The following is a 22,568-nucleotide window of genomic DNA, read 5'->3' on the forward strand; positions in this document are numbered from 1 at the left end:
AGACAGACGAAGACAACAACTTTATTTTCAGACCAGTACCCAGACAATTCTTTATTACCCCACTAAACCCCTGCAGTGTTGGTAACTCCAGCAATTTTATCTCATGCTATTTGATGGGGTTTTAAAGCCCCAGCTCCTGGAGTAATGCGAATACATGAGAATATCAGCTTTCCATTAAAAAAAAAGTTCTAGCTCTCCTAGGGGGCCTATCGCTAATTGCTCTGGCTCCCATCTCTCTGCACTAGCCTCACGCTGACTGAGCCTGCAGTCCAGCCGGATACAGAGGATGGTGCTCCTAAGCGACAGGGAGTACAGGGCAAGGAAGGGAACAGGGTTAGACTAGCTCTCTTACAGCAATTCTCCTTCTCTATCCACTCAGTGCTGAGGATCCCGAAGGAGCGGCAGGCCTCCCCATAGGCAGCGAGAGAGCCACAGAGCTGGAACTTCTTGTGGTTGTAGCAGCCATCGAGGAAGCACGACTCGTAGAAGGGCAGTGGATCCAGCAGCCCGTAGCAGGGCTGGAAGAAGCCTTTCATGTCCGTCAGCTTGAGGCAGTAGCCATCGCTCTGCAGCTTCTGAATCTGCACATTGTCACAGGCGGCGGCGTACTGGGAGTACTGGAGCTCATTACAGCTGGGAGCGAGGGATTAAACGAACGACATCAGCCTGGAATCGTGTGAAACAACCAGTCCCTAAATGCTCTCCTGAGGTGAAGCCACAGACAAATAGACTGCTCAGGTCACCTTGTTCTTTCCTCATCATTACCCCACTGTCCCCTCCCATGTATTTTCTATTCTTTTCATCTCTTATTATGAGACACTCATGAATCCAGGACGAAATTCACCCCTGTGTAGGCCAATACAAGGGCTATGGGCCCCTTAAATCCCATGTCCGCCAGAGATGCAGGTGGGCCATAGTCCTTGGGCTGGCCCCTTTGAAGATTAGATTCCTCCCTAATCTTTGGTAAGCATCTCGTCACATCTGAGGCCAGGTTTTTAAAGGGCCAGCCTCTCTTTCCGTTTGCACTATTTGCACCTTCAGTGCTTGCATCCATAATTCCTGGTGGGTGGGATTTGCAAATGTGCTTAAGCGATCTAGGAACCCAAGCACCACTGACTGACTTAAGTACTTTGCTCATCTTGACCTCTTCGGCTAGGCATTTCAAAGGAATCTAAGGATAACCAAATCCTATTGAACTTTAGGTGTGTCTAACTCCCTTAGGCTATTTAGAAAATCGCAGGCTTAATTCCTCGTGCTTCCACAGCTAACTCTCTGACTTGCACCTACAATCTGGTATGTAGCTATCACCATCTAAATGGTAGACTCTATGCCTACCATGAACCTTATGTGCAAGTACCACAAGCAGAACTTTGGCAGGTACACATTAGTTGGGCAGAGGGAGCCTTTGAAAATCTGGCCTGCTCCTGGCACACCTAAAACTCCAAAGATGTTGAGATCTCGGATTCAATCCCCACTGCTAATGACCCACTCCAGGGAAGGCAGCAAAGTAAGTGGTGGCTTGCACAGGGATTTGAGCTAGGGAGATCTCTGCAGTTTAGGAAAAGCTTCCCCAGCCAGCGGGAGTGTATAACCCACACCTACTCAGTGTAGTGTTCTGGGCCATGTACAGAGGTTGACGTGCTGACTAGAGTGCACCACTAGGGGTGCAGGATAGGGCACAGGACACATGTTCAAAGCTGTCTTCCGATTAGGTAAGGGCAATCTCTATTTACACCAAGTCTCCTTTACCCCATTTTGGCAGTGTAAAGGAGCCCTAAAGTAGGCGTATATGTAATTTACCTGCACGTTAAGGCCTCTTTGCACAACCAGAGTGGTGTGATATGGCCTTAATAGAAATGATCCTATAGGTCTAGGAATTGTCTTTTTGTCATATATTTGTACAGCATCTTGCACACTGGGGTCTGGTTCTCAGGTGCTATGACAAGGCAAATGAATACCACTAATGAGGGTAAAACCAGTAGGGTTCTCTAGAAATTACCCTACAGCCCAAGAGAAATGAAGAGCAAATGATCTCATTTCTGTAGGTGATCTGAGTCCTCCTATGGAATTCTATAGGGAGATAGAGTTCGCTATTAAATTCCATGGCAGAGTTCACACCACTCCAGATTATTTTTCCCTATTAAATACCACAGCGCTTTCTCTCCAGGGCTTGTTCCCCTGCAGCGAGCTGTGGATGGGTTCCTGATACACAGCATGGGGGCCCACTGGTGTCAAGGGCCGAACACTCATTGACTCCAAGAGGAACCTCGGGCGCATCTACACACAAGGCCCCAGGCTCACCTCTTCTGCATGCCGTTGGTTTTCCAGCTCTGGGCCAGCACCACGCTGCTGACGACCGGCTTCCCCCTCAGGGTGACGTAATCGTCGGTCCGGTCCCCATTGAAGTTGCCGCACAGGCCACACACTTTGTTCTGCAGCCGCTCGCTGATGCTGATTTTGATGATGTTGAAGCCGTTGTAGAGGATCTGGATATCCGGGCTGGTGTCGATCACCAGGAAGCCCTCCATGCTGTAGATTTTGGTCGCCAGCCCGGTGATGAAGGGGATGGTCACTTGGGTGCCATTCACCTACTCAAGGAGAGGCGATAATGCTGAAGCCACTTACCTCTCAACACTCCATGCCAAGGGACAGACTGAACCTGATAGACACAGGTCCCCGCAGCGGCCAGCATGGGGTACATCCCTTCATGCTGCCCCTCTCCCTCCCTGCCACCAGCCAGCTCTGTAATGGAGGTGGGGCAAGGCCAGGATCCTGCTTACTCCCTGTCCCTTTCGGAGTCTTCTAGCATTGTAGGAGGGAGAAGTGCTTGGGATATGCATTAGATTGTGCCAGCCCTTCACACGAGGAATAATAGAATCACAGAATGTCAGGGTTGGAAGGGACCTCAGGAGGACTCTAGTCCAACCCCCTGCTCAAGGCAGGACCAACACCCACTAAGTAAGACCAACACCCACTCAACTCAATGTAGATCGTCAGCTCTTTGAGACAGGGACCATCTGTCTGTTCAGCACCTAGACCACAGTGGGGTCCTGGGCCCACGAGGCTCCCACAGTTCAAATAATCACTAACAAAAGCCAAACTCCGTGCTCAAACCCATCACTCACGACAGCTTCACAGGAGGCAGATATAGTGAGGAAATGCTGCAAAAACCTTCCTCTTTGCTTTACCTCCCTTCTGCCCTACGGAGAACGACATTCCCAGCCATCGCCTTCCCCTCCCCCAAGCAGAACTTCCTAGAATCTAACAAGGGAAATGAGCCACAGGCTCCATGACCTTTCCTAAAGCCTTTGCTGTGGCCAGCTGGTCACCCAGTGCTAGATGCTATGGTGATGGGCTGAGTACAACTTGCTAACAGAGACAGTGTAGCCAGGGGGTGATGGGGATGTTCCTAATGCGGGGAGGGGGTGGCAATTGGCTTTTCCACTTTGGAGAATCCCAACCCAGCCCTGCCCCTTGGTGGCCAGATACTTTCCCTCCTCTCTGTGCCAGTGGGCTGTAGCCCAGTCCCAGAGAGTGACTAGGGCCCTAAGCGTTTCAGGACAGAGCAGAGGAGACCCATGACCAGCGCTGTACCTTGACGATGTTCCGGTCGCTGATGAGAATCTGCTCCTCGTTGATGTAGAAATACACTGGGGAGATGACGGTGAGGTTGGGCGACGACCACTTGTCGAAGTTGATGATCAGCTGGAAGGAAAAGTCGGGGAGCTTCTGGCATATGGTGGAGAGGACGAAGGCGCAGTTGGCTGGGAAGTGGAGGAAGGCGCCGTCGAAGGTGCGGAAGACCCCGCCGCCCGCCGCCAGGCAGTAGGAGCTCTTGGTGCTGAAGCAACCGCGGACGCCATTGCGGAGGGCACACTCCTCGTCCGACTTGCACTGCCGCGGGTCGCACTGGATGAGGTTGCGGCGGAAGCAACGGCAGCGCCGGGTGCAGTCGCTGTTCCAGAACAGCTGCTTGGGCTGAAGAATGAAGTGAGGGGAAAAGTCATTTTACTGGTGGGGATGGAAGGGAATAAATCTACTGTGCTTAACGGTAAGGCTCAGCTCGGGAGCCCATCACCAGAGCCTCTGGGCTCATGTAAAATTGTAGTACTCTAGACTCTCTCAGCACAGTTGCCCACCCACTGTCCTGGCCAAACTTTGTGGAAGGAGATGGGCCTTATTCACAGTAGCATTATAGTAATGCCTAGAGGTTCCAGCTGCGATCAGGGCCCTGTTATAGAATCATAGACCCATAGGGTTAGAAGGGACCACCAGGGTCATCTAGTCTAACCCCCTGCCAAGATACAGGATTGTGCTAGGTGCTGTACATACACACAGTAAGGGACAACACCCTGAAGAGCTGACAATCTAAACAGGTAGGACGGACAAAGGCTGGAAGGAAGAAAGGATTATTATCCCCACTTTGCACCCGGGCAGCTGAGGCCCGGAGAGATAAGTGACTTGCCCATGGTCACCCAGGGAGTCTGTGGCAGAGCTGAGATGTGGCCACAGATTGCACTGTAGGTCAACAATGCAACTGTCAGACCCCGAGAGGTTGACTTCTGGTTGGAGGAGCTCTCTGCTGCCATCTCCTCTAGAAGTTTAAGTGGCAGCATGTCAATTTGGACAGCTCAGGCTCAGCTAATCTGACCTGTGGGATAGAACTGGCAACACTTCAGCCAGTAGAGGGCAGTGGTAGCACGTCCATGCTAACAGTTATGTGGTAATCTCAGATCAGATCATTGATCTATCCAGTCCAATATCCCACCTCGAGAAGTGGCCAATACCCGATCCTTCACAGCAAGGTGAAAAACAACAACCCTATAATGCCAATAGCACAGTATTGTACACAGGACAAAGAGTCTTTGCAGAGCCCTGGGAGGTTCAGTTTATGCCCTAAAGCCTGCAATTTAATTAGCCTTTTGCAGAAGCACAAAACAGTGATTAATCATCATAAAATCAGCCAGCCCTTTGAAAAAGCCCAGCTGCAGGATTGGACGCTACGCAGCAACATTCAGTAGACAAAAGGGTGACCAACAGATAAAAAGAATCCAATTGCACTGAAATCTTTGGAAGCTGCAAAAGTGAGGAAATTTGAAGTTTCCATTTCCACAGCAACCTTCCCCTCTTTCACTCAAGCTCGCAGTGCTATAAATATCCTGTTGACCAACTTTTCATACTGTTCCAGCAGAACACAAATTAACTTCGACCCCTGTATCAGATTCATAGAACAACTGGACGTACGGGCTTGCTTTGCTTCTGATAAGAATGTCAGCACTGCAGTTTTCGAAGGAGAAAAACAGCCCCCCCACGGGAGTATGGATGCAGACAGCTAGTAAACAAGCCAGCCTTTTCGAGAAGCATCCTTCATGGGGATGATGTTAGCACAACAGACGTGCTGTGATTTTTGCTTTAACGAGAGACACGTTAAATCTACTCTAGAGACAGATTTTCAAAGGGTAGATTCCTCCCAGGAGCCCACAACTTTCACCCACGCGCACATACTTTTGGGCATGATCATCTGTGTATGTGAACTGTTGCCTTGGGCTAAATTCCATCACCCATGCTTGCAAAGGATGGAATCTATTGCTGATAAACTTGCAAAAAGTGCACGCAAAATTGGCTGACAGCAAGCATTTAGAAAGGTAAGAATTGAGACATAATTGTGACACTTTTGAAAAGCCAGGACCGACGAGTCCCATTTTCAAATGTGGGCTCTGTAACTACACTCTAGTCTACAGCAGATAATGTCAACAGGTACAGTTATAGTGTGAATCCCCCTCGTGGAAGTAGTGGAGTTTCTGCAGGCACCTAACGTGCTTTACCAGTTTAGCTGGGTCTATACTAGGTTTTTCGCTGGTATAAAAATTTCAGGGGGCAGGGAGAATCACCCCCCTAACCAACAGTACTATGCTGCTAGAAGTTTCTAGATCTGGCTTTGAACAGTTGAGTCTGCTCCAGCTCTAAACATGCAGATCAGCATATCCACTCTCATCTGACACCCCGTGACCCCCATCATCAAACTCAGTAAGTTAGTGGTGGTGAGGAATAGAACTCAGGAGTCCTGACTCCTGGTCCCCGTTCCCTCAGCTCTTAGAACATTTCTTCCCTATACTACTAAATAAGTCCCTAACTAGGTGGGTGAGGTAATATCTTTTATTGGACCATCTTCTGTTGGTGAGAGAGAGAAGCTTTCAAGCTTACATAGAGCTCGGTGTTAGACAAACTTTCAACTGTCTCATCAACAGAAGTTGGTCCAATAAAAGATATTAACCCAGCCACCTTATGTCTCTCATATTCTGGGACTGACACAGCTACAACACCACTGCATACAAATAACAACATAAACATATAGCTTCACTGATCTGACATTTTCAATGGGGAAAAAAATTACTCTGGGGCTAATGTCCACCCATCTCAAATGTCCCTCATTTTAGTCCCAAAGTTATGCATGTTCCACATGAATGTGGGCCCTCAGACTCTTCCTGTTGAAAATTATTTCCAGCAGAAATGCTGAATCGTGGAAATGAGGTGATAGACAGAGTTATTGACATTAATGGAAGGAATCCCATAACATTTGAGCTCTCCTCCGAGTACCGTGTACCCCTCATCTGAGGGCTTTCTGTGCCCAGTATTTGGGTCCGAGCATTTTGAGAGATGCTAACCAACTTCTGTGCCCAATTTAAGCCTAAAATAATAACAACAACAACTAGTTCTAAGCTACTGAAAAGCAGTGTGGATTAGTAGCAGTACAGCAGCCACGAAGGTTCTGCTAGGCACGGCAGCATCAAGGGACTAATACTGCCACTTTATTACTGTTATTTGTATAACTGTAGTGCCTAGAGGCCCCAGTCAAGAATCACAACTCCTTTGTGCTAGGCACTGCACAAACACAGAGCAAACAAAAAAAATGGTTTTGCATCTACAATGAGAATAGCAAAGGTTTTTGGTCAATGAACTGTTTCAGCCTGCTATTGAACGACAATAAACCCTCAACTATTGGCGCGAGATCCTTCTCTGCAGTTCCAGCAATATAGAACAGCCTTCTCCGATCTCTCCACTTCATCTTTCGCATTCCACATCTCTCACCTCTCTCTTGATTCTTCTCTTTCCTCTGCTGTTTATGGTTTTAACCCTGTAAAATCCATTATGAGATTCGGGGAGCCTGATTCCCTCCTCTCACTTACACCCGGGTAAATTAGGAGTAAATCCACTGAAGTCAGTAGCATTGTATGGGTGTACAGAAGGGAGAAGTCAGCCCCACTGATTCATGCAAATGCTGCTATGCGAATTAAAGTTTCATTGTGTTGTATTTTTACTGTGAGCTAGGCTAAGTTTCAGTCTCATTATTAAGAATTTGTCGTTCCATTACAAGGATTAAGCTGATGAATATTACATAACCTGAAGAACTATATGGCTAAATACATTAAGGTTATTAATTATGCTGGTATCAATCTCTGGACGGCAGGGAAACATACTGTGCATTCCTGCTTCACAGCGGTGCAGCTAACAGAGGAGAGAAACTCTGTTAAATGGACATACAAATTATCCTCTAGGAAGATTTCACTGTCCCACAGAGCCAGTAGCAGAGAGCAGAATAGAATTCCCATCTTTACATCCAAAGTTTATTGGAGGCCTGTCCAATTAGAAGGCAGCAAGGGGCAGAAGAAACCATAGCAAATGAAGAGTGTTTCCATTCTCCGTCTCTGTTTTGTTCTTATCTAGGGACCATTTAGTATCCAATTCCACAGGCAGCTCAGGGAAGAAAAACTGCGTAATTTGCACTGTGCGCACCTCAAATTTCACAATTTTCTTTTTTGCTGCCTGGTGGAATATAGATGAGGAGAGCTCCTTGAAGACACCCTCATTTAGATGCAATACAGCCATCTTCCCAGAAGCTGTTAGCTAAGAGCAGCAGACACATAGGAAAAACACAAGGCACCTATCCAGAAACAAAGGAGGGGAAAGGAGGACTTATAGGCACAGTGAGACTGATTCTCATTCGCATTGTGGCCCCTTCACACCACTATGGCAGCATAAATGGGTCTTGAAGTAAGTGGAAATTACACTGACTTCCCTTTGCTCCTGCAGAGTGGCATGAAATGGCATCAGACCCAACGGTCCCTTTAAGCTGTGCGCAGGTGCAGCCGCACAGCAATCTGGTAGCTACTGGACCTCTCGTGTGGCCGGGAGCTCAGGCAGCATCCAGGCCTTCAACCTGCCATAACCCGCAGCTGCTCTTCTTGGCACTGGAGACCATCAGGGAGGAGAGGTAAGGAGAAGAGTGAAAGAGGCAGGGGCTTCGGAGACCCCAGCAGGGGTCCTGCTCTGTCTGCCAGGCCTTCCTGCGGGAATCCAGGGCAGCAACTCTTGGTGCCATAGGAAGCCTTGAGCCAGCAGGGAGGAATAAGGAGCGTGGACTGGGGAGGGGCAGAAGCACCATTTAGGGGGGGGGGGGAGAGGCTCTTCATGGTCCCATTCCAGGGTTCATGAAGCCAGCTGTGGAGATGCCGATCCCTACCGCTCGCAGGCTGCCAGGGCTGAAATGAGCCCCTGGCAGCCCTGCCCAGTGGGAGGAAAGGGGGGGAGGGAGAACCTGTGCCACCATCACAGTTCGTGCACTCCTGCCTACTCTGGGCTGTGACAGCAACTCCCTCCTGGAGACCCCAGAGTCAGAGGTGAGAGCAGGGCTGGCTGAGGGACAGAGAGGGAAAGACCCTAAAATCCCTTCCCCCAAAGAAGCCTTGAGCCAGCGGGGGTATAAGGAGCAGGGTGGGAGGAGCTCCTGCGACGGGCTGGTGGGGGCTCCCCTTCAAGGGCTGAGGTTCCTGGGGATGGGGGATGTAGGTCTCATGGGTGGGGTGGGGAGACGAGGCATGGCTCTTGCTTTCCTGGTTTTCTAACTTTGTTTTCCAAAACTCTGGAGAGTTGATAGGTTCTCCACCCACTGCTACGCGTGCATGTGTGATCTGTGTGTATATCTATTACTGACACGTCACTTTACAAACTCCTGACACTGTTCAATGCTATATAGTGACAGACACAAAAAAAAGAAGAAGAAGAAGTGTGAGCTAGCCCAAGGACAAAAATGGAGTGCTCAGTGAAGTCTGCAGCCCACACTGAACAAAGAAAATTTAGAGAGAACATTGGTCTGGCCGAAGGTAATGTTTTCAGAAGAGAACCAAGACATCTGGTCATTTAAGATCTTGGTACTTTTTAGAATTACGGGGTCTGGTAGCCTCAGTGCCTTAGCCCACTTTCAGAAGAGATTTGGGGCATATCTACACTACAAGTGAAGGTGTGACTGCATCCACACAGTGGCTTTAACCTAGCTAGCACTGATATCAATAATAGTGGAAACAAGGTAGCACAGGCTTTAACACAGGCTAGCAAGCAATATCCATATCCATGCTCTCTGGCTGGCGTATGCTATGGTTGCTAGCCCATCCTGAAGCCTGCACCAGCATGTTCACACGTCTGTTGTTACAAGGCAAGGTCCTAGTATAAATGGAAAGCTGGCTGTGGGTTGTTTCTGCACGGGCACAGAGTAGCTGCATGGGTATGAACCCCTAGTGTGGATGCACAGCACTAGTGTAAAAAGTGATTTGCACAGGGGTATGCCCCACTGATAGAATTCACTTTTTTTACACTAGTGCAACACATCTAACCATATCTAGCTACACCAGTGGGGGGAAAAAACAACTCAGCACACACCCAGCTGGACAGAAAAAGGAGGAAAGAAAGGAGGGGAGGTGGAAGATGAGGGAAGAAGGGGACGATCCTACCTCATAATATTTGCCATCTAAGTAGCAGCCGCAGTTGTGGGGAAGGATGCAACTCTTGCCGTTCAGGACGTAACCAGGGTCACACTGGCACCCTTCCACGCAGTAATGGTTACAGTCACTTTTCAGCCGAATGGCAGCACAGCGGGGCTGGCACACAGTCACACAGCTCTCATAGTGACTGTTGGGAGGACAGCTGACAGCTGGAATGCAAGGGACAGGGCTTAGCGGGCAGGAGAAAATGGGTAGTCAACTCGTAAATTAACAGCCACCCTCACCCCTACCCCACAAATGCCACAGTGCAGTAAGCTTAACTCTAGTAGCGTTAATATGAAGCTATAGGGCGAAATGGCAGGTATTCTTGTACTTCTTGACAAGAAGGAAAAGCTACAGTCCAGGTTTGCAGAGGTGAAAGGCTGATACACCAACTCCCTCAGCTATCCAGCTCCCCAACTCCAAGCGCTAAAGAGATCGGCCAATGGGCGCATCCAAAGATTGCAAAGCACCTTGCAGGCACGAATTAAGATTCATACCACCAGGAAAGCACATTTATCCCAATGTTACTGCTGGGTAAATTGAGGCACAGAGGAAGAAGTTGATCTAGGCAAGGAAGAGACCCCAGACAGCTAGTCATTTAAGATCTTGGTATTTTTTGGAATATCAGTGACTGGTACCCCAGTGTCCTGAGACAATTTTGTCTAAATTCCTCAGGCGTTGAATTTGGATAGTGTTTTAGCCTCACTTGCTAAAACCAAGGGACTATGCTGCTCTGCTCTGTTAAGCTGCAATTCATATTCCAGCCCAGAAAAGGTTGCATTTTACTGGTGGGCGAAATCATCCCGATGTTAGATTAGCTAGTTCATTTGGGATGGAAGCTGTTGCATTAATGTAAGATGATCGGCATGGTCCTGGGTTACTGTGAGCCACACTTAAAACATTTCCATTTTAACACAAAATCCCCTAAGGCTTCACAGGTGGGCGTGGGGATGGGGAGATGTGGTCTGCCTATGCCTTAGTCTTTCACCTCTAGAGGGCCAAGTTCAAATCTCAGAATAGGTATGGTTGGCATCCCATCCTTAGCCCCTATCTTGAATGGCCAGTGGTCTTTGCCCAAGAAAGACGCATAGGGTTGTTGCTGGATATGACTGAAGACCATTAGCAGAACTACTACACCATTGTATTCTCAGCCAAGCACGCGAGCAGCCAGCAAAGCAACCTCACTTAATGTACCATTTTCTTTTCTTCCTCCTCCATCTCTATGCTTCTCTGGACTCTAGTGGTGCCCAGCAAGCCACAACCAAGATCAGGGCTCCACTGGGCAAGGCATGATGCATACACTATGAATCAGTTCCTACCCTGAAGCCCTTACACTCTTAAAAGATAAGACAGAAGAAGAGGAGGGGAAACAGATGGCCAGAGAGGCAAGGTGATTAGCCCAAACTCACACAAATGCCCAGAACCTGGACTCAAACCCAGGGCTCCTGAGGGCCTGTCCGGCGTCCTTGTCACTAGACTACACTACTACTCTCCCTTCACCTATTCCCTCAGCTCCCTCTGGTGTTCCCAGCTATGCATCACCCCTTCTGCTCTGTTCAGTTCACAGATACAGAATGGAAGCCAACCCAGGCTCATGCTGTACCTAGCTCCAGCCCCCAGAAACAAGTCCCTCCGACTCGAGAGCATTACGTTTTAAGTCATGGCTTTGAGACTAGAAAGAAGAATAAACCAAATTTAATTTTAAATCTTGTTAGTGATGAAAATTACTTTTTATCTGATTTCCCGGATGGTCTACCTGCCGCAGAGATTTGCAGCTCCATTTATGAGAGAGTTTAATTGAACAATACATTGTAATCTTATTGACAATAGCAGGCAGCAAACACATAATCTTCCCCTCCTATATAACTGATCAAATTCTTATCTAACAAATGAAGAATAGCTGCTCTCTTTTGAACTTTGGAGTTAACCCTTCCCCTCCCTGGATTTGCTATGAGGTGCAAGATGCTCTAAACCATGTGGCTCCTGACTATTCTATTATGCTCTTTATGGGTTGGCTACAGGGTTTAAACCTAGGATTTTCAGCATAGATCTTGTACCACTTGAGCTACATGGGTAGCTCCATTAGCAGGCAGCAGTAGTAGGCCGTTATCAATTGGCCCAACCACTAGAGAGGGGAACATGACATACTGTGCCAGTGTACTACTTCTACATTACAAGTACAGATGTACAGAGGGAGCCAGCTACAACACACTTGTGCCCCCGGTGCTATGTATACAGGCACTTACCACCCCCTCCCTTGGGCTGGTATCTGAGCGCCTCGCAATCATTAATGTATTTATCCTCATAGCACTCCTGAGGACAGGATCAACCTCTTTTTACACTGGTGAAACTGAGGCACACAGGGTAAGAGACTTGCCCAGGGTCACACAGAGAGTCTGAGGCAGAGCCAGGAATTGAACCCCCATCTTCTGAGTCCCAAGCCATACTTTCTCCATAGATCCACTGGGCAGGGCAGAGGAGAACCTGACCACACCCCCAGGCTGTGCTGAAGCACTTGACTATCCAAAATTTTACCAGGGTCCAGAGAAGACATTAAAACTCAGCCAGGTTCCTTTGCCACTAGAGCCATGCTCTGACTTTGTTGGGGTGCAACCATGTTATAAACGGGTTCCCTGACAGCTGTCTTTATAACATGGACAGGATCTCAAGCCTTGTCCACAATACATTTGAATCACTGTGCTTCGCCAGTTAGACAGTTCTAGCCTGGGGGCACTGGTTTCCAAATGGAGCTGAGCCTCCGCAGCTCCCCGTGAAGTGCACATGTCCTGGGTGTGAGATGCCTGTCCTTACACCATGCTACAAGGCCCATCTGCAGGCTTTGTAATGTGGTGATCACACAACAGGCTGCTGACACAGCGCACGCCCACACAGAACATGGTTGAAAGATGGTCCGAAAGCAAGCCAATGTGTTGTGCTTTCAGCCGCCTTGGGAGCAGGCCTGCACCTGGGCTCTCGCATGGCTCCTCTGCTGAGCGGAGAGAAACGCAAACCAACAGCCTATTTAAAAACACAGTCATGTTAGGGAATCCGGTTACAACTCACTTGCCTGCTAACTCGTTTACAAACATGGCTCAGATCTGTAGTGCCGACTGGAGCTTACCCAGGATATGTCTGGTTTAAAGTCTTCATTTGACCTGGGCTTTAGTTTTTTTTGCAAAACACAGTGAAGTTCTAGTGTGCAGTGCATGTTGGAATCATGTACCCAATGCTGCAATTGGATCCATGCAGGCAGATGCTTTTGTATCAAACCCAAGGGCTTCACTGGGGCTCGGCAAGCGCTGGACTGCAGAAGTGGGGCCTCTGTTTGAAACTGCATTTGGTATCACTTCTTGTGGTTGTATTTGCAGTGTAAACAGGGCTTAATCCAATGAGGGGTGGTTTGTAGCACCACACGGCTAACTAGTTCTCAGGGAAATAAAAACCCTGTTCTCATTCAGATTGGGGAGACCAAGCTAGAAACCTCCTAGCATCAACCACGGCATGCCACCAATCCTAGCACCTGAGTAGATTTGCATACAATACAAACAATAGCCCTCCTGACCATTACACAGCCCAGGCCCAGGGTTTTTGAATAAGCCTGGAGAAATACCGGGAGACAAACTTGTTTTCTGCTAAGTTCTTAGGAAACCTTCAGATTTAGTGACTGCCCCGTAATTCATCCTCCTGCAGCTCCATTTCCTTTATGAATCTGTGGACACAAGTGATAATCTTCTGTGACTCTGGTACACCTCTCTTTCATGCTGAGTTATCTGTTGAGCTATTTTTCTTCCCTGTCTCTTATCATCGGTATCATTTTTAATCCATTATTTTTGGTTTTGCTGTTATTATGGGGCCTAACCTTGGTTCTTTTCCTTAGGAATCCCCGGAGCGTCAAGGATTCCTCGTCCCCATATTCACCACCTCTCCCCACAAAAGCCAGACATCACGGCAACCATACTCATCATCAATAACAATAATGTTTGCATAGTGCTTTCCTGCCATGCATCTCAGAACATTCCCAAACACTAGGCCACCCTTGTAGTTCCTGTTCTATAGATGAGAAGTTCTACACAAGGAGGTTCAATGACCTGCCCAAGGTCCCCCAGCAGGCCAGTGACAGAGCTGGAAACAGAACTCAGGTGTCCTGGCTCCCAGTTCTGTGCCCTATCCGCTAGGCAATGCTATCTCACGAGGCTCATCCCTCCATGGAGGTGTCTACAATGCTGCCGCCTCTCAGAACTTTGCAGTGCAGCTCCATATAGCTGCTACAGAGATAACCTATGCTGCTTTGCTGGGACCTGAACTCTGATTCCCTCGCCTCTAGGAGACTGAGTTCCTCTAATTATGCACGAGTAAGGGCACTGCTCTGCAGCGACCAATGAGAACTAGCTCAGTTTCCATAGCCCATCCAGTGCCTGCTGCCAAGGTGGCCAGCCAGGGGGCCAATTAGCACCAGCAACAGCAGTGGTTTTGTGATGCAGACACTTGTCCACTAGGAACTGGGCCAATTCTTCTCACGCCAGTCACCAAGAACAGTCATGAGATGGCACCAGTGACTGGATTTGAAGCTAGCTCCCTCTACTCTGTATTGCCATTTTCTCCCTGTATCGTCCCCCTCTCTTTGGAGAGGGAAACTTTAGGTTTTGCACACACAAAGACAGACCCTTTGCTGCAATTGCTATTGAAGTCAGTGGAGCGACACCAGCTGAGGACCTGGTCCAAAAGCAGATGATCATCCAAGTAATTTACAGGGGCCAAGGCAGAAGGAAAAGGTTCTGCTTACAGCACGAGGTGAAGTTCCTCCAGCCGGTGATGGCTATTCCCTGGGTTTGGCAGGTGCTGGCGTAATTCTGCAGCCAGCTGCAGGCGGTTTGGACAGCTCCCCCATCGATGCAGGTGTCAAACAGGCAGTTCTTGTAGAAGAAGCCAGGGTTGACTTTGCTATGGCACTTGGCGAAGACGCTGCTTTTGCTGGGGATTAGGCTACACAGCTGCTGGGGTTTCCAGAACCCTTCCACCTTACTGCAGGTGGGGCACCTGTCACCACAGCCCACCTGGCAAAAGGTGTCCCGCTTCACCCAGCTCTGGCCGAAGTCATTGATGTTGGAGGCCAGCAGCCCGCTGGAGGTCTCTAGTTCATCACCAGGATTGCCGTTGTAGCGGCCACAGAGGCCATAGGTGTTGTTCTGGAGGCTTCGTGGGACGGTGACCGAGAGGAAGGTCTTCCAGTCATACACCACCTTGAGCCCAAAGTCGGTCTCCACCACAATGTGGAAGCCAAAGGCAAAGATGTTCACCTTCCCTTGGCCCAGCTTCAAGGGCAGGTAGAGACGCTCATTGTTAATCTGCAAGGACACAGAAGCGGATGGGTAATTATTAATCTGCAAGGACCTGAAGGTAGGATCAAGGGATGCCATTTGTTTTAGGACATGCACTTCATGGGAGATGCTCTGTTGTGCCAGCAGTGACTGTGATGCAGCTCTTAGAAGAAGAAAGTGATGATTATCATAATAATTATAACAACAACCTGGATGAAGCACTGGAGGATGCTGCATGGGGCAGGAGTTGGGCTAGATCTGGCTCCCAGCTTTTTCCAGATTGGGGTTCTCTTTTCCATACTATGTGCTGTTTGTGAGCACCTCTGTTCCAGGACTGGTGTAGACAGTGCAAAGAAAGAAGCTACCCAATGGGTACATCTGTACCACAATCACAAGGTGTGACTGCGGCTCGAGTACACGTACCTGAGCCAGCTTTAATCTAGCTACCTCGAGTTCCTGAGCAGTGAAGCTGCAGTAGTACAAGCCTGCCTGGGACCCTGGGTAATTACTCGGGTGGCTAGCTCATGCTGAAGCAGTTGCTGCTGCGGCTTCACTGTGCTGGTATCCAATGTAGCCATATTGAAACTATCTCAGGTACGTCTTCATAGACCTGTCTTAAGAAAATACCCAGAATCTACATCACTCATTTCTTCTCTCACAAGAAACCGATCTGCAGATCCCAGACATCTGCTACCACTTGGCAGAGAGGCCACCAAAGTGACAAATAATTAGAAATGGGCCCAGAGCTGTGAAGTTCTGACCCAGAGTTGGATCTCAATCAAAGCCTGGGCATGTTTGAAGTCAGTATTTTGCTTTGGCTCTTACTGGAAATAGATTCTATTGGGACACCAGGTTCCAGATTCCACAGACTTTTGCCTCACAGCCCCCAACAGAGCACCTCCAGGAACTGACAGCACAGACGGCCCAGACGAGCGCCAGTGGAATATCAGATCATCACAGGGAACCTGCTCCTGCTAAGAAGCACTCCATGATGCCCAAGGAGGCTGCATCATGCCCTACGGGATGTTCAGTGATAACTCAGTGCTTCTGCTCTTTGCAAGAGCTCTGTTTTATTCAGAGTCCAGTTCCAGGTAACTGTGCATAACAAAAACTTCGTAACACCCGCCCAGACTCACTATCTGGGACGTCCAGCCCTTAAAGCCACCACCTCTAACACCACGCCGCAGCTTGTTTAGTTACCAGCTGCCAGGTTCTGCTTCGAAAACAATCAGACCTTGGAAGTCAGTTAGAACCTCACCCACTTTGCTTGCAGCCTCTAAGAGAACTCAGAAGTCCAATCCCTTTCCTGCCTTGACATGGTTACCCAGTATCCTGCAAGTTTTCCTCATGCAGCTCCCCTGTGGAGTTCCCACAAGAGTTTCATATGCACAGGCAGGCTTGGACCCTCCAATGCAGTTTGCTGGGGCTTTATCCTTCCAGAAAGCAAATGTCACTCTCGATCTCCATAAAATGATGGAGGCAGCACAGGGGAAAACAGAAGGCCCCTTAAGAAAGTCAAGTCAATGGCAGCCTTATGAAATGAGAGGCGTGGAGCAGCAGAAAATGCTCAGATAGGAACCATAAGGCATTCTGGAGACAGAATGTGTTCAGGACTCAAGAGCTACAGCAGACAAGGGTGCACAAGACCATGGGTCAGGATCTACCAAAACTTCACCAGCTTCCAATAGCATCAACTCCTGCCCTGTCCCCGATTAGCTAGCAGTGTGTACTGTGCTCAGCTGAGTCCCACAACCCCAGGCTGCGGCCTCTCCCTCCACCCCTCTACCCTCTGGGTCATGTTGTGACCAGACGACTCACCAGCACCGTGTATTTGTAGGCCCGGTGGATGACTATGTTATAATTGAAGACGTTCACCTCAACTTGCTTCACCCACAAGGCCAGGGACGGGTCCCGGTCCTCATTCTTGGCTGTAACAGTGAATCCGGGGAAAGTATCTGACCTCTCCACCCGCTGCCTGGAGAGCGTTGTGCAAAGGACCAGTGGGCAGCTGCTCTGGAAGTCAAATGAGAACCCATCAAAGGTCAAGTAATGGCCATAGCCGGAGATGATGCAGGAGGCATCCGTGCGGGGCTGGCAGTAGTAGAGGCCGTTCTCCTCCAGGCAGTACTCATTATCCTTGCAGGAGATGTTCTCGCAGTGCACGCTGTTGTCAGACCCGTTGCAGTAGCAGAAGAACTGGCAGTCAATGTCCATCCAGAAGGTCTGATTGGTGGAGAGCTGATGCCCCTCAAAATTACAGCCACACTCACTCCTGGGGACACACTGGGACCCTTGGAAGGCAAAGCCCTCGTCGCACTGACAGCCCTCCATGCAGGTGTCCATGCAGACGGGGCCGATGACCAGGGTTTCGCAGGTCTCAGTGCAGGTCATACACTCCTCGAAGTGGCTATTTTCAGGGCACTGGAGAGCTGGAGGCAATGAAACACACACAACGTCATTGGCTTATTGGGGAGAAAGGATCCATCGTCACCGGCAATGGAGATTCAGGTCAGAGAGAAAGAGGATGTGGGATCAACAAGACAAAGAGCAAGTTGTGGTATTGGGGACAGTGCCACACAAGCTACTGTTAAAGAAACCAACCGTACCCCCCCCACCCCCCCCAGCCCTGGCAACCTCCTGTCCCATTTTCACCTCCCATCTCCTCTGATTTCTCCCTCCCTATCCTGCCACCGTATCTGGTTTCCTGTTCATCCCCTTCTGCCTCCTGCTCTCTGTCTCGTTTCAGGATCCAGTTCAGTCTGGCCCTTTTGATAATCTCTGTGGATTTTCTCCCCCTCCATCTCTCTGGTCTTGTCCTTCTCCTTTTCCCTTTGACTGCCTCATCTGTCTGAAACACCTGCCTCCATCAGAGATGCTGACCTAGTTCACCGCGTGAATCACACCTTAATGCCTTTCTTTTGCCTTCAGCTCACAGCTGCAACTGTGCGTTCCTCCTCCAGCATTGCCCTCCTCCATAAATCCCGTCCTGTCCCCTCTCTGCCGCCACATACACACCAGCACATGGCACTCAGGCTCTTGGCTCTTGCCTTCAAGAACTCCTAGCCCCAGGCCTTCACCTCTAGGCTCTCATTTCCTAAGCATCTCCTGGTTCTCTTGCCCTACTGCTCCCTTCATCTCTTTCACCCGCTCTCAGCTTCATGCCCTCGACCAATGCATCCCCCTACACCTGGATCAACCTCCCCTCTGCGTATCTGCTCCATCTCTCCTCCTCCTTTAGGAATCCTTCCCACCTTCTTCTCTGCACCTTCCCATTTATTTATTCGTCCATTTCTCATCTCCTGGGTCTCAGGACCACATCCTGGGAGATGCTGAGCATTCTCAAGCCCCACAGGGCTCAGCACCATGCTGGATCACAGACCCTTACTCTGCAAGTTCTTTGTGCCAGGGAACAGGTGCTACTTGTCACAGATAGTCTGTGGTTGTTATTGGTATGGATCACTGATAGGACTCTGCAAACATGCACAGTTGCTCCACAAACCTGTAGCAACTGTGCACGTTTGCAGAATCATATCAGTGGTCCATATCAATAACCACCACGGACTATCTGTGATGTGTCTCAGCAGTATGAAGAGACTATTATGTTCTATTGGAAGGCAGTGGATAAAGCACTAGACAGGGACTCAGAAGCCCTGGGTTCTATTCCCAACTCTGCCACTGGCCTACCGGGTGACCTTGGCTAAGTCATTTGCCTTCTCTGTGCCTCAGTTTGCCCATCCATCTTTTGATTTGGCCCTTCTTTGCAGCCTGTAGTGCTATGAGATCTACTGATGAAATGTGCTATATAAGAGCCAGGGATTCTTATGTTATTATTGTATTAATTATGCAGAAACATCAGTTCGCCAACAGTCCGTTCTAAATTGCAGGTGGTTGACTTTTCTGGACTCATGGTCCACATCCTGCTTCTCTCCTATCATCATCACTAATATTTGCATTACAGTATCAATACAGGATGGTCCCTGGCTTGAATAATTTACAATCTAAACAGGCAAGCTGGACAAAGGTAGGAGGGGAAACTTAGAAACAGGGTGAGAAAGTGACTTTTCCAAGGGCACAAAGCAGGTCAGTGTCAGAGCCAGGAATAGAACTCCTGACTCTGAGGGCCCTATTCACTAGACCATGTGGCCTCTCCTCCTCTCTCCCTTCGACAGACTCCCATAAGCTCTCTGTTTGAGAGATGAAGGCTGTTTCATTGCCTGTTATGTACTTCTGCGGTGTGGGATTTTTACATGTGCTTTTGAATTATGAATGTTACAACATCGATGGCAAGCTGACAGCGACAACAAAAAAACATGACTTATCCAAATTACTCTCTGCTGATGGCTTACACTATTGTTAGACTCCATCTGCAATTCTGGAACACTCAGACACCATGTAATACAACTCCTGATATCTCCTGAAACGCCATCATGAAATTACTTAATTGGGAGACCTCTTTCTGCAAGGGAAAGGAAGTGCTTACAAAGTAGCCTGAGCACAAAAAGCAAAAGCTTTGTGTCTTTGTGCACAAACAAAACTACCTTCTTAATTTGTACAAGTTGCTCATTTACTTGCCAGTTCCTCCTGACAGTAAAGACGTTTTCTTTCTGCAACACAAGACTGTACTTTGCTACAATGCTACTGGGGCTGAAGCAGGTGCTCATCTGAATAAGGACCTGGTGAATAAGTTAAGAAACTCTCATACTATTTCCTTTTGTTGACCCCAATGCATGGCTTAAAAAAGCTAGGTAAGAGACTACTTCTTCTTGCATCATTGGCTACTGCTACAAAACACCCGTATTGACCGAAGTTGGCGAAATAGCCAAAAACCACCACCAATCCTTCATTTACAGAGATTTTTGTGAATCAGAGCATCAAGTTCTGTTCAGTGAGGTCATACTAGGCTAGTTGCAGGAATTACTGAGTGAAATTCTCTAGCCTGTGCTATGCAGGATATCAGATAAGATGATCACAATGTTCCCTTCTGAACTTGAAATGTATAGGTGAAATTCCGGCTCCATTGAACCCAATAGGGCCAGGTTTTTACCCTATGAATCTATGTTGCACCCAGACACCACAGTGATGGGCAACCTTATAAAAACCTAAATAGAAGAAAATAATAGATACGGTTAATTATGAATTATTATTATTTATTATAGTCATACACCAGGACCCTACTGTGTGAGGCATCTATAAACACAGAACAAAAGATGGTTCCTGACCAAAAAAGCTCACAATTCTCCATGAAAATGTTTGGTTTGGTCAAAAAGCCATTTTCCCCCCTCCCAAAATGTTGAATAGATTCCTTGATTTTAAGGCCAGAAGATCATCTAGTCTGACCTCCTGCATAGCACAGGCCTGACAAAAAAACATTTTGACACTTTGCATCATGGGACCACTAAAACATTTTAGTCGATAGTCCTTAGATGTGCAGGCTGGAGATGCAGCTTTGAGGGGAAAGATCTGGGGGTGGAAGGGAAGGAAGGGTGGGAAGGGAGGAGGGGGAAAATAATGAACATACTTGTCCTCTGCAGAAGAAGTAGTAGTTCACCCCATCCAAAGTCAATCAAAGACATTTCCCCAACTTACGGCAAAAGTTGAAGCTCCTCCACTGGCCAACCTCCACCTCCGCGTTCTTACAGGCGCTAGCGTATCGAGCCACCGAGTCACAGAGCTCCGACTGATTGCCCCCGCTCTGGCACAGGCGGAAGAGGCACGTTCTGTAGTAGGCCGACGCATTGACCATGCTGTGGCAGTCCAGGAAGGAGCTGTTGGTGGGGTCGTTGATGATTCCGCACTTGGAGCGGCTCCGGTAGTACTTGAGCAACTCCGAGTCATTGTTGCAGGCCTTGAGCAGGTCCCCACACTCCCCGTTGCAGATCTCGTCGAAGGTGGTCCAGCTCTGCAGGAAAACTACCAGGTTGTCCGTGCACTTGCCATTGGGGAAGCAGAACTCGTCGCTGCTGTTCCCGTTAAAGAAGCCGCACAGTCCGGCAGTGCAATTGAAGTAGACGGTCGAGAGGCGTATCTTTAACATGCCTAGGTTGGAGTACTGGATCCTCACAAGCCCTTCAGACTCAATCACCGTGCCGTTTTTGCTCTGGTAAATTTCCAACTGGCCGGAGGGCAGGAAAAATGGCAGCTCCACTTCATAGCCATTTACCTGCAAACGAAAGTGCGTGGTGGATGTGAAATGCTTGCCGCTATGGAGGTGACTGCTGAAAGCAGAGCGCCTCATGTCCTACTCCCACAGCTAGCAGCAGACAGTGCTATTTCTCTGCATCACATCGTCATCTGCGTCAAATACAGCATGGACAATGAGCATTTAAACCGGTGCTAAGTTATTTTAAGAGCAGGTTAGACAAACACCTGTCGGGGATGATCTAGATAAGACTTAGTCCTGCCATGGGTGCAGGGGACAGGACTAGATGAGCTCTTGAGGTCCCTTCCAGTCCTATGAGTCTATAATGGATCCTCATTCTGATTCTGTATTTCAAACCAAGCCTGCATGCTGCCTGAAAACAGCCCACGTGCCACCAGCAAGACAAATACCACAGTGTGAGAACCACTGATCTATGCTATATCTCCCATCACCCTCGAGAGATCAGAATGGAAGAGTTAGCGGAAGAAACAGGAAGGTAATGGAGGGCCTGTTGTAAGCTGAGCAGGTTGAATGGGAGTTGCGGCTGTTTTATAACAAGCCCATGGTCATCTGGGACCCACACGGCTGCCATTACACTGCACACAGAGCAACATCTGGATTAGAAACTCTTTGGGGGTAGCAGCTGTCTTTTTGTTCCGTGTTTGTACAGTGCCTAGCACAATGGGGTCCTGGTCCATGGCTGAGGCTCCTAGGTGCTACCACAATACACATAAATAATCTGAGATAGAACCAAAATTCTCCTTCAAGAAAGAGCACAGGTCTCTCACACTTAAGCTACAGGAGAATCCCCATTAGCAGTATGGAGCCTATGACACACAGCTCAGCAGTTCTGATTGCCACCAGTAGAGAACAGTAGTGCACGTGCACACTATCCAGTATGTTGCGAAGCAGTGGTAAAGCTATGTAACTGCAAGCATGGCAGAAGAGTATCACATAGCTTCATGTATGACAGCAACACCCTTTCCATGCTGGCATTGGTGGCTGGTAAAACTGACTAATTTGGGTCTGAATAAATAAGGATCGCTGTCAGTTTGACACCCCATGTGCCTAGCGCACATTCATTTGTAAGCAGCTGTGGCTTAAAACAAGGTTGCAGGGACTATTTGTAAGTAACACTGTGTAGTGGATTTTGGATTTTTTTTCTGTCCATGTGTCCTGATCAAGGTTGCTCACTCTAGAAATCAAACAGTGATTTATCTAACCACCAGCAATACAGACTCAAATGGGGATTTGACCAATCAAGTTGGGCTCTTGCGGTGTCTTGCATCAGCC

General features: G+C 48.6%; 1 protein-coding gene across 1 annotated transcript in view; it reads right to left on the minus strand.

The window, feature by feature from the left end:
* Positions 1-22,568, minus strand: part of TECTA (tectorin alpha) — a 95,910-nt gene that overhangs the window by 12,182 nt on the left and 61,160 nt on the right. The window contains exons 17-23 of the mRNA XM_075073558.1: positions 20,723-21,296; positions 16,955-17,565; positions 14,602-15,163; positions 9,786-9,985; positions 3,595-3,978; positions 2,302-2,588; positions 353-633 (exon numbers count right to left, since the gene is read on the minus strand). Of these exons, the coding sequence (XP_074929659.1) occupies positions 353-633; positions 2,302-2,588; positions 3,595-3,978; positions 9,786-9,985; positions 14,602-15,163; positions 16,955-17,565; positions 20,723-21,296 (2,899 nt within the window). The remainder of the gene's footprint in view (positions 1-352; positions 634-2,301; positions 2,589-3,594; positions 3,979-9,785; positions 9,986-14,601; positions 15,164-16,954; positions 17,566-20,722; positions 21,297-22,568) is intronic.

This window comes from Chelonoidis abingdonii, chromosome 18 (genome assembly GCF_003597395.2).
Source record: "Chelonoidis abingdonii isolate Lonesome George chromosome 18, CheloAbing_2.0, whole genome shotgun sequence".
In the NCBI taxonomy this organism is placed as follows: domain Eukaryota; kingdom Metazoa; phylum Chordata; order Testudines; family Testudinidae; genus Chelonoidis; species Chelonoidis abingdonii.